This window comes from Gymnogyps californianus, chromosome 16, assembly GCF_018139145.2.
Source record: "Gymnogyps californianus isolate 813 chromosome 16, ASM1813914v2, whole genome shotgun sequence".
Classification (NCBI taxonomy): domain Eukaryota; kingdom Metazoa; phylum Chordata; class Aves; order Accipitriformes; family Cathartidae; genus Gymnogyps; species Gymnogyps californianus.
The window spans coordinates 7890379-7902831 of record NC_059486.1 but is presented as its reverse complement, the minus strand read 5'-3'; the positions used below and the strand labels follow the sequence as shown (position 1 = coordinate 7902831).

The window sequence follows — 12453 nt, the reverse complement described above, 5'->3', positions numbered from 1 at the left end:
AAAAAAAACCCAGCCACTTTTTCCTACAAACTCTGCTTTATATCTTTAAGGAGCACAACTACAGCATTACCCCTTCAAAACTGATGTACTTAAAAAGGATAAATCAAAGTAGGACCATCTTTCATGCCATATGTACCAAGCAGTTCACAGAATAAGCCCCAAATCTGATTTAGACACAATTCCTCAATAATTATAGAAAACATCTTACACAATTTATGCAAAATTACTTCTAAAGGGTTAATGAACTTTCACTGTTCTAATTGGCTCTGATACTTTATAATTTGATATATTTCTCCCCCCCCCCCCAATAGAGAACTATGGTAGCTTTTATTGATACACTTTAATTTAAGTGTTGCCTCTTCTGTCCTTCACTATCATACTGATTTGAAATCAACATCAGACACAAAGTATTATCATAATACATATCGGTTTAATCACCGACAGTATAATAGCATTTAACTATGAAAAATGTTTTTCTTTGCTTCCATATGCAATTTCAGGACATGAGAATCTTTTTCTAACATTTCACTCATCTCATGTCTTTGAGGTCCCCAAATACTGTTATGAAAGATAACAGTAACATTTTAATAATATTTTAAAATCATATTTTGAAGACCTCTGTTAGGCCTTTCATCCTTGTATTTGTCTGACTGGACCAACGTATCTAATGATATGGTGGTAATTTATATGGACATAATGTCATGGTACTGTATCAACACATAATGATAAGGTTACTGAAATTGGTTTAAATCTTTGCAAGCTGCCCTCAAAAAACTGAAAGCAGTTTCTAATTTTTAATTCCTCATAACAGGCTTCTGCACTCAAAGCCATTATTTTAGAGTGGTTTTTAAATCACGACTGCTTTTATTAATGTTAAAACAAACCACTTCAGAATGCATATTTAGTAAGTGCCCATGGTTTGCAAAACAGCCATTTACATCACGCTTCAACCTTCAAAGCTGAGGAAAAAAGATCTCATGATTAAGTACAGAATTTGAGTTGATGTTGGCATTTGCTGTAAACTAGCTGTGTCACGTCACCTCAAATTGCTAACATTGTGACAGGAGAAGATTGTCCCTTTCAAAGGGTATATGAAAATGCAAGTATCATGAGTCATTTGCATCCAATTTATGTGACTGTATAACTGAAGTATTGCACTGAGAGTATTGCACGCTTCAGAAAATAGGTTAAATTTTTTATATGTACATAAACAGCAACATTTCAGTTAGGATCAGAAGAGGCAAACACACAGATTTTTGCATAGAGTTGGAAGAATTAAAATGCCTGCAGTGCTTTGAAAGTGAAAAAATAACCAGTATGTTAATTTTTCCATTGTACATCTGTTTTCAGAGAATCATAATACTATGACTTAAAGCAACGATGCAACAGCTGATTCTTTGAGACACTGCCACTACAGGGAAATACACGTCTAACTTTTTATAAACAGAAGAATAACAATTCAGTAGCAAAACAATTATTTCATCAAAACAATGTTAAAATCATGGTTAAATTTTTAACCCAGAAGGCCTATGTGACCTCTGGAGAATTAAATCTGATCTGCTATGTCTGACAAGTTGCAAATTCAGCTGAAAATTTTGATCACCTGGACTTCTGAAGAAAGACTTGTCAAACATGCACAAAAATCTTGTCTTCCATCCCGACTTCTGAATGAGAAGTGTGCAGGTCCACCTGCATAGTGCAATCAGGATTTACAACTGTATCATGAACTAACATTATCAACAAAAAAAATTAGTTCCTAATGACAAGGAGATTTTCATATACAAGATATAGGAAGGCTGGACAGAAACAATTGCTGTCAACATAAAATACAAAAAACAACCCTATAAGGAAAACAACTACGAGCTTCCTAATAAAGTTAACAGGCTGCATTCACCGGAATGAAAATTAGGTGGAGCCAGTGTCTTTTTCATATTCTTAGTTACAATGTCAGTAACTGCAGCACATACTGCGCTGTTCCAACAGTGAAAGCTACTGGAAGACAAATTCTGCTCAGCCCGCATTACTTTTATTTCAGTAAAATAAGTTGGTTTGCAACTTTTTACTTTTTTTGGTACTGGTAAACTGGTATTTGCTTGCATTATATATTTTTGTCTCACTTTTTGCTGAAATCTGCTCACCTCAACCTAACCTCTGTCAGTCATCACCTGACAGCCATGGGAAGATGTCGAAAGGACCCCATGAGCAAGCTCAGACCAGACCAGTCTTCTAATGTCAAAAGAGGTGATTGATTGCTCCGGAAGATAATCAAAGTAGACACATCCTTTGGCTCAGTGGAACCATGGAATTACTAATCTTGCACTTGGCATCCATGCAGATTTAAGGCAAACTAAACTGTGTTGTCTACAGAAGCACATCTAACTTCTGATTTTTCTGTTGGAGAAACTTCAGCCAATTGGTTACTTCTCTAACGTTTCAGACTAGTGTTAGCATTTTGTCCAATAAGGCAGGCATTCTACTAAAGACTATATTACTTAAAGTGGGATATGATGACTAAGAGGTCAAATAAAAAGTAACAACTCCTCCCTGTTATAGCCCACAAGTCATTTTCTGTTCCAGGTTTTCTTCCCACCTGAATTACTCTATCATTATATTAAAATATTTTATATATGGAATGTTCTTGTGATAAATGCATCTGGGCACAACACTGGAGATCTGAATTCCTGCCTGCTATACACTTTGCATGACCTTGCCAAGTCACTCTAGCAATCAAATCCGCTACCGCTTTGGTGGAAAATTTAGAAGGTGGATGCAGCCGCAGTTTTAACACAGGACGTGCAACAGCAAGGCTCTTTCCCGGTCATCTGTCCTGGAATATGCATGCTGTTGCATGCAATTCTAACCGGCAGGAGGAGAGCACTTAACTCCACATTCAATAATCTGCCTTTGACCAATTTAGTTTAATTAACCTTTTCTGCTTTGGTTTTTTTTTTTTTTTTTTTTAAAAAAAGATATTCCAAATCTGGATGAAAAAAAGATGCTGATTTTTAAGTAACTAGGTGACCTTAACATTAGAAACTGGACTGCACAAGTCACTCATAAGTAACATTCTCTGCAATTGCCAATTGGACCTGGGTTGGTGCTATTGTACAGTGACCGAGGCTGCCCTTGCTTGTTCTTGATACATAGAACAATACAACAAACTTGTTCCTACGGCTGAAAATCCTGCATTCTTAAATACTCAATTTATCTATGAAAATATTAGAGAAAAAACTAAACAACATCCATGTGGGACAGAATAGCCATCGTCATACTTTGCGTTCTATGGGCCCTTTCATCCAAATAGTTCAGAGCGCTTTTCTAGAATAGATAATATTTATCTGCTATTTGTAAAGATAAACTTAAGCATAAAAGAAAACAAAATCCTCTGAGCCAGCCTTGTGGCTGCTTTCACGTCACACATCTCTACCATATGCTACTATTCAGTTGTTAAACTAACCCTGCAAGTCAATCTCACTTTCCAAGAGCTACAGTAGTACTCTGTTGACAACTACTACTTTAGACATTCTGGCTTCTCCCGAACTTCTCCAGCTAGTGACTTCTGTTGAGTGGCAGTTTTTCTTGTGAGTCATTATACGTCATGATGTTTTAAATTCAAACCTGTGATAACCAAGTGACTTTGTTGTTCCATAGGACTGCTGTGAACTACAGCTAAGAACTGTTGCTCCAGTTCCTTAGCTTGGTCTACTGTATATACCACTGGTGGCACGCAGACATGAATCAGGAGCATAATCTTTGGCTGCCAAAAATCCAGGTGTAGTTGCACTTATATGAGCAAAACCATAAATGTCAGTACCTTTGTTTTCCCCAGAGGCAAAATAAGTTATGCTTCTGAAAGCATAATTGTGCTGGTATGGCCGTTTTTTATGTAACTGCCATTCTGGGATTGCTTTGCCAGTCTAAACACGTGCATTTTATACCAAGAGAGTACTCAGACTTGACTGGCACAATATATTGCTAAAGAAAACAGAAAAATTTGCAACTGCCATATTGTAAGGATACCAATACAACACACATCTATCACATGCTACATCTGTAAGTAAAGCAGACCAACATAAGGAGATTTATACAGCAAAACAATTGGTGCCGAGTACTTAATCTCCATGCTACGTGCATTTCAGACTGTTTTGCTTCAGGCTAAACCTATTACCTGTTGGAGTACTTAGTGCATTCCTGAAGCACATCTACCAGTTCCATTCCATCTGAAAACAGTCTGAGGTTGCCCTGAAATGTCAGCCAAAGCACAGTAAATAGGGATTATCAGAAAAACCATGTAAGGGCACTACTAATCAAACTAAGGTACTAATGTAGACCCATCCATAATGGAAAGGACAGTTAATTTCTCTCTAAATGCCAGCCATTCAAGTGAGACATGACAAACATGAGATGGATAAAAGCATTTGACTTAAGACCTTGGTTCTATGGTTATTTCCAGTAGCTATTCACAGCAGAGCTAGTACGGGGAGAGGAAAAAAACCTAGCTTTCTCATTCACCTTTTTCTTGGAAGAGCACATTCTTTCAATGAGAGGCAAAAGCCTCAATTATTGAATACTAATTATAATGTTGTACCACAAGAACACTATTGGCTCCACATATTCTCCACTTTATTATTTAATCTATCTTAATTAATGTCTGAAAAGTGATGTGGTTTCCTCCACCAAACAGAAGTAATCAATGTGTTTACACAATCTGGTAAGTTACTGACCAAGGCTGGCTCTGTGCCTGTAAGGGCTGGTATGTCAGATGAGATATCCATTGAAAACACTTCCTCTGTCACCAGAGGCAAGCTTGTAAAGCACCTTATTGCATTAGTAGGCACTGTTGTTCTCAGAGGCCACAAAAAGAACAAGCTCATAAAATAAACTTTCATAAAACCAGTTCCAGAACATTTTACTGAGAATATTTAAGCATATAATGATTATCAAGAAAGTGCTGAAGTCCCATTAATTCAGAGCAAGTGAAATGAGGACTAAATATGCTTGTAAGTGCTCATGTAAAGGCCAGCTAATATATTTGTTTAAATTCTGAAGTTACTATTACATAATCATAATTGCAGAGACCAAGCATACAGTATCATCATTACATTTCACATTAATTTTCATAGATAAAAATGTATTCCACATAAATTATTTTCATAACAGTTATTTCTATGCTATTCAAAATAATTTAAAGAAGTTCAAATCCCAAACCTATGCCTATGTAACAATCATAGCTTCAGTGGAAGCTTTATAATCTGTGCGCAGGGTTTTTGTTCTGGTTTGAGGTTTTACATTTGGTGGTGGGTTTTTTGTTTGTTTGGGGTTTTTTTTGATCAAAAGAATACATCACTGAATGCCACTTCCAGCTCAAACTCTTCAGGAGAGAGATCAGGACTTCATGTGCATTTTTATACTGTTTTAAGAAAAATCAAGGGTTTGCCTGTTGAGACAAATATTTAATAATGCAAATATTACAGTTTTAATAAGTAATGTGACCATTCAAGCTGATATTTAGTGAAGACAAAGAAAGAAAATAAGATAAATCATAGAAGGAGATGGAAATGAAATGCATGCTGAAAAAGGTGCCATTTTAGCAAAGATACTCAGAATATGGAGATTATTTTGTTTTACTCACCTGTTAAACCTAATGCCTCCATTGAAGTCACTATCAAATTCTTCAACTTTGCAGTCCTACTTGTTTATTTTACCTTTGTGTTACAACCACTTTTAAAAACATACACTCTCTAGCAATACGTTACAGAACTCTCTACATAGAGTGACCTTTTTGGCATGGTTGAATGCAAGTTATATTAGAACAGATACTCCAGTCTGATGATGATTCTGAATTCTCCACCAAATTATTTGTAAATATGTATTTTAGATATAATTTATAAATCTATGTTTATATCTGTATATATAAACAGTAGCTTAATCAGGCCACACAAAATTTCATGTTTAGAATAAAGGCCTCAATATTGAGTGCCAGTAAATATTCCTGATGTAGCCTGGATGTCTTAAAGCTACACTGTCCATCTTTGTCTACTTGTAAAACAGCCACTCCTTTTCCATTCAAGCTTTTGCAGATAATCTTCAGAACATCTTTCAACATAACGGATTTTCTTCATTATATTTGTTCTCTGTTAAATTAAGTATGGCCGCCTCCTCCACTTCATTTCTCCAACTTCTGATCTGTTTTTAGTTTGCATTTGTTTTTCTCCATTTATCTTTCTAGTACAAAGACACAGAAATGTAATGTGAATCAGCAGAGAAATTGCTTTTTTCTCATTCATGTTGTGTATGACTTAGATTGTCATTCTTGCCGATCCTACTTAATATAAAAGTTTACATTAATTATTATTTTTCTCCCTCATCTATGATCCTAAGTTCAGTCCTTATGTCTTCTATTTCAAAAGATATGGTAAATTTGAGTACTTAATCTGATACTGCTTTTTCATTCAGTTTCTAAGTTCTTGATACAGGATGTTCCAGAGATAGTTACTTTATATATTCATTTTTCAACATTTTCTTCACTCTGTTCACCTTAATTTATATTTCACAGCATGAGTCATACTGATGGTTTATGTAATTCTGTTTATTCTGTTGCCTTTCCAGTTGATTACAATACAGATTCTATTTTCACCAAGTCAAGACCATTTCCTAAATCCTCAGAAGCTATCAACAAGACTTCTCTGCAGAAAATGAACCAGATGAAGAACATTAGCAATGTTCTATCACATGAATCTGAATGATATAAAACTAATTCCTAGTAGCTAATATTCCATAAATAGGGATGCTTGCTAAGCCATAAATGTGCATTAAGTTCTTCAAGCTAAATTTGAAATGTGAGATGCTTTAATTATTGCCTTATTACTGCTTAGTATTTTATCAATTCATTTTGCAATTACTTGTTTCCTTATGATATTATGAAAACAGTGTTCCAAGTCTTACCAATACTTTGTCTTAATATTTAGTTTGGTATATTTAATTTGTAACAATAAATATCAGTTAAGCTTTGAACATACTGAGGACCTCCAAAGGCCTAACTCATTCTCTGGTCTGTTAAGAGTGTATTTATTACAGCTACTGGTAACAGGGAGACAAGACAATTACATCTCCACCGCAATGTCCAGGTATGGCAGAACATTAAGGTAGTCTCAGCTTAGAGTAACAAGAGAGTCTCAGGTCTGCCCAGGATCCGGACTTTTTCCACAGTGAACCTGGATTCTTGCCCCTCAGTAGCATTTTGTGAGGCTCTGGCTTTTCACTAATGAAGCATTAGTTTTGCTCTTTCCTTCCTATTACCTGTACTGTATCTCTGCTGCGATTATTTCAATTTTTGGGGGGGAACCTGAGCCCCTCGAAGTACTTCTAACTTTTATCATTATACTAATTTTCAAGGTGCCTGATAATTAATAACTTCTCTTGCCACAAACATACGATGCAACCACCTAATTTCAAGGCCAGTAATCCAGACCAAATTTATCTTGTTGCATAGACAAGAATTGGCAGTGACAACTTGAGGCTTGCGAGTTAATAAAGCTTTTCTTTTTGCAGATTTTGGGAATTCTCCTAGATTTCATTTGGGTTGCCACCCTAACAATGACAATACCAGTTGCTTGTCTTCTCAAAGTGACTGTCAGTTTGAAAAGGTCACTGCTTATAAAGCTAAAACTAGCTCTGAGATGGCTCCACCATTTTATAGGCAAGAATATGCCAGTCTCTCTTCCTTTAAGGGCTTACTTGGCACATTCTGGTATTAAGATTGGAAGGATCCACTCCAGTCTGCAAGGGAGAAGGCAGATTCCAAGTAACCGGAGGTCATGGCAGGAAGAGGGATGCTCCAGACATTGTTTCAGACATTCAGTGTTTGAGAACTGTTGTGTTTTCTACCTGATCTTGCTGTGCTTGGAGTGGAATCCAGCCAGGGCTAGTAACAACAGGACATTTGCTTTTGGGAGGGGAGGTGGTGGGCACATACTGGTTGTCAGAAGCTGGAGAGTATTTCTGAGAATTGATTACTCTGACACTTGGTCTGGGAACATGCCAGTCAATACATTCTGTTTACTAACCTGAAAAACAAAGCAAAACATCCCAAAACTGGATTATTAGCTTTAAAGAAATATTTTCCAATTTCTTACCTGGATAAGACAAGTATAACCATGCAACAGCATAGAATTAAAAAAATCCAACACACACAACACCAAAAACCAAACAAAACCCCCAGAAAAATACAGCACTCTTAAAACAGGAATTGAGTACGAGAAATTGACTTAACTTAAAGCTCTTTCATTGCTAATACCTCATGAAAGATTTTACTTCATCTTATCACACAAAGTTACAGGCAAATAAACATATGTGCAAAAATGCACACTTTAATAATGTTGACGAAGACTGGTCACTAGATTGACTTTATTCTGATTCTAGTTTTGAACACACATGTAAACAACAATTATGAAACAAGTTTCATAAATTCAAGCAAAAAAAATTGAGTTTTTACATATTTTTAAAAATTTCTTCCACTACCATTTTGATAGAAAAAAGACAGGAAACAAAAATCTCTTGCAAATTTATGACTTTGAAAAGATGTTATATATAAGCAAACTTAGTAAAATGCCATGCAGTAGTTTCCTATATACACTTTTTTCCTTTATATCCTTTGAAACTGATATTTAAAATCCCCTTTTATTCTTAAGAATACTTTTATAAAAATAAAATACTTTCCTTGTAACTTTAGCTACAGTTTACTTTTTCCAGTGGATTCATTGCAACTACAATTTGCACACAGTAAATTATGCACTTCATGAATACCTGATCATTCCTATGGACAAGCACCATTTGCTGATATCTGCACTGCAGTCCTGATCCTGTTTCCACTGAAGCCAATGACAAAACTCTTATAAGCTTCAGAAGAAGTTAAAAAAGCTCACTTTGTTAACTATTCTGCCATAATAAAAACCAACATCAGAGGTTTTGGTTCTTTACTGTTTATTTTAATTGTCAAAAAAAAACAAATCCCAGATTTAGAATTTTGATTCAAGCAAAGCAAAATACATTATCATCATCTGTTTTTACATCTAAGCTCTGACTTGCTTTTCTTTTGCCTATATGTAAAAAATAAGAATAAATTTTCATTATTACAGGACTACTATAAAAACTAAGGTTTATAAACGCTTTTAGCATGAAACGGCATGCAAACCTTTTGCTTGCCATTTAGATAATGTCTTCAAAGAGAATGTCTTGTTCAAATATACACTGGTAATTTTTTTCTTAAGATATAAAAGTTTGCTACACAAACTCTCAAGTAAGAGCAAGCCATCGAAGCAGTTTTGGTTTTAAATATGTATTTGTCAAATTCAAATTAAGACAGCTATGGCTATTTCTCTGCATCTAAAAATAACAGTAACATTTTTATTCATACAAATATATGGTTTAAACAGTCATCAAAACCCAAAAAAGTCTAACCATTTCCTACAGCTCAGAAAGACAGTCTGGAAGGCTCCGAGTTTGAAACTACGTACAACCGAACAAGACTGCATTGATCGTCTTGCAATCAAGGTGGTCAAAAAGTCATTTATATAGTACTGAATCAACACCCTGTGACTAGTCATGCAAGTAGTCCTGGTATCTAGAAGCTATTTAAGTATGCAAATACAAAGGAAATAATTGACTAAATGCTGCTTTAGCATCTCCTGGCAATTAGAGATCTGGGAATGGTCTTCCACAGTACTTCACCTCAATGGCAATTCTAATTTACTGCTGCCTCCACTACAAACACACACACACTAGTGAGAATGCTTGAACACACAAGCTTGAGTACTGAAGAATAGTTAGTTGCATATCTTTGTGAAAAGCATCAGAAATCTTGCTACTTTGTAATAATTAATTAATAATCTGAGGCTTGTAAAAAGAATATATTCAGCATATATAGAGAAAAAAATAGCAGTGATCCATTACTAACTTAATATTCAGCATTCAAAATAAGTCAAAACAGAACACCAATAGCAGCAAAATAACTTAGGGGTTTAAAATATCTTGATATTAGCTAGAATCTTCTATTACCTACACTGGCACTGAATAATTGAAAAAAGCATGCATTTAAATAGCTTTTTAATTCACAGATGTTAGAACATACGGAATGCATCTTAATACCCAACTTTTTCAGCATTATAAGACTGCAATAATGTCACCTTACAACAAATAGCTATTTTTACTAAAAATCTATGAGCCATCACTCCAGGCTTTAACATATTATACCAATAAAGAAGTGAAACCAAAATTGCACATGTACAAAACAGCTGATATATGTAAACCTCATATTCAGCTTCTGTTTGCAAACAGATACCTATTCCTCACCTGCCTGCTGGCGAAGAATAAGAAAACCAACATTGCCAATTAGACGATCAGGAAACAAGATGTCACAATACAAACAATTTTATTCCGGTCAAACATAAGCAATTCTGCTGCCATGATTTTTTCAGTAAAACTGAACAGAGACTGAACTATCTTTCCTATCTATTCTCAAATCAAGTTTTAGAAATAAGATATATTGCTGTACTATCTACAGGAAAACAAATGTAAAGAATCCCCCCTGCTCCGCCCTCCCCAGGCAGAACATTGCACCGTGGCACTGCTGAAAAGTTTAAATGTTACTAAAGCACGTAATGCTACAAAGGTAACATACATTCAATGCACATTGGCATCAGCTATACAATCTTGAAAGCATATGTTGAAGGGAAAGCAAAGTTTGGTAAAACCTTCAGATAGAAAAATAAAAGCAGCAAATGTTTCCCCTCCTCAAAACTCAAAACATGTTTAAGAGTCTACTTAAAACATCTTTAAAAAAAAACGCCCACAAAAACCAATGACTTTGTCTTGGGCAAAGATGGCCTTGCTCTGGAGGCAGGCTGATATTTAAAAATTTATTTCTGATTATAAGTTGCTACTTAATGTAAAAACAGTTTCTTCTTTTGGTTTTATCCAAAGGATTGGTGAGCCTGATAGGGTATGCTGCCAGTTTATTTAAACTTTTGCTTTCCTTGCTATTTTTAGCTTGTGGCAGCTGGCACAAAACATTTACTAGAGCTTAATGGCTTGTTCTCTCATTGCTATTATTACAAACCATTCAAATGGAAAGTTGTTAAGTGTGCAGTTTGAATTCATAGGTGCTTGTTTTCCACTGGTTGACATCTGCATTGATCATGTTGCGCTCTGTGAAAGTAACCCGTCCTTCTGAATCAATGAGAATGACCGTGTTAGTCCTGAAACAACGTAAGGGTAGAAGGTTAAGCCTTGTCCCCGTTACATAAATTTGCAGGGTGCCATCCCTCATCCCCAAAGGTTTTAGCTCATTTTTTTTCTTGACCGTATCATCACCACACTGGCAGGGCAGAAATCATCCTGGCAAGTTCAAATGGGCATTTTCAGTCCCTTCTTCTGTCACTCCACTGCTCTGACTCCCTGTTGCACTTGCAGCAGCTGACACACAAAGCTGCTCATTTACAGAGAGTATGATAAAAAGTTAAATTTTTTAGTGCCAAGTGTTCCATTCAGAAGTAGCATAAAACCAAGTTTTTCTTCACAGCCTACACGTACCCTGATGGGTTATTCATATCAATAGTACTCTTTCACTCTTTGCTTTCAAATCAATTCTCCATTAAGATTTAAACATCGTTAATTATTATCATAGGACACTGATACACAAACACAGAAAAACTTTGTCTCTCTAGGAACCTTCCAAAGAGGAAATTTGTTTTCATGAAAAGCAGATTCCATTCATGCATCTATGCAACTTTGTTGTGTGTAAGCTGTCATTTCTCTATGGACACTGTAGTACCCTGCCAGAGAGAGATGACTGACAGAAGTAGGAACTTCCCGCCATCCTGATACAGTGGCCTTCCCCAAGTAATTTCACAGTTGTTCACTCACATAAAACAGTGCTTAATTTCCTCAGAAGAATATCATGAGGCCTAATTAACAATCTCTATTCACTAAGCCATGTTGCTAAGGGAAAGATAAGTGTGAGCATACAATTATAGTAGCAGGGAAGACTTGAAATACAGTGTTAATTCACCAGTAAGAGGTCAGTATTTCTACTGAGTTATCCCTGTTTCCTTTGAAATAGCTACACTGCAACCTGTGAAGCAAGGGGAAGAAGATGCTTCTTTACCATTTTAAGTCTTCATTATCCCATATTTAAGATGTTCTTTGAATACATTTTACAGAGATACTGAGTTTTTGCAGTGGTTTCTCTCAGAATACCAACTTAGAATACTTACAGAAGTGAGTGCTCTCTGCTTATCAATTTACGTCTCTACAATGGAAGTAATATGGCAGACTCTTAGTGTAGGAATTCCCTCCCAGCAGCAACAGGGTTCACCTATAATTTTGTCCCATCAAGGATTAAATGCAAAATGCATTGCATTATTCTATTCTTCTTGTAGCTTTGGTAGAATAGTC

At 35.6% G+C, this 12453-nt stretch overlaps 1 protein-coding gene across 3 annotated transcripts in view; it reads right to left on the bottom strand.

Annotated features, from left to right (window-relative positions):
- Positions 1-7885: 7885 nt before the first annotated feature.
- The window catches only part of TANGO2 (transport and golgi organization 2 homolog), a 42493-nt gene continuing 37925 nt past the window's right edge, over positions 7886-12453 (bottom strand). For 2 of the 3 annotated variants that reach the window (XM_050906602.1, XM_050906601.1), the window contains exon 9: positions 8385-11255. In XM_050906602.1, the coding sequence (XP_050762559.1) occupies positions 11135-11255 (121 nt within the window). In that variant the 3' untranslated portion in view covers positions 8385-11134. Of the gene's footprint in view, positions 8067-8384; positions 11256-12453 lie in introns of those variants that run through there. The other variant, XM_050906604.1, reaches the window with a different exon arrangement.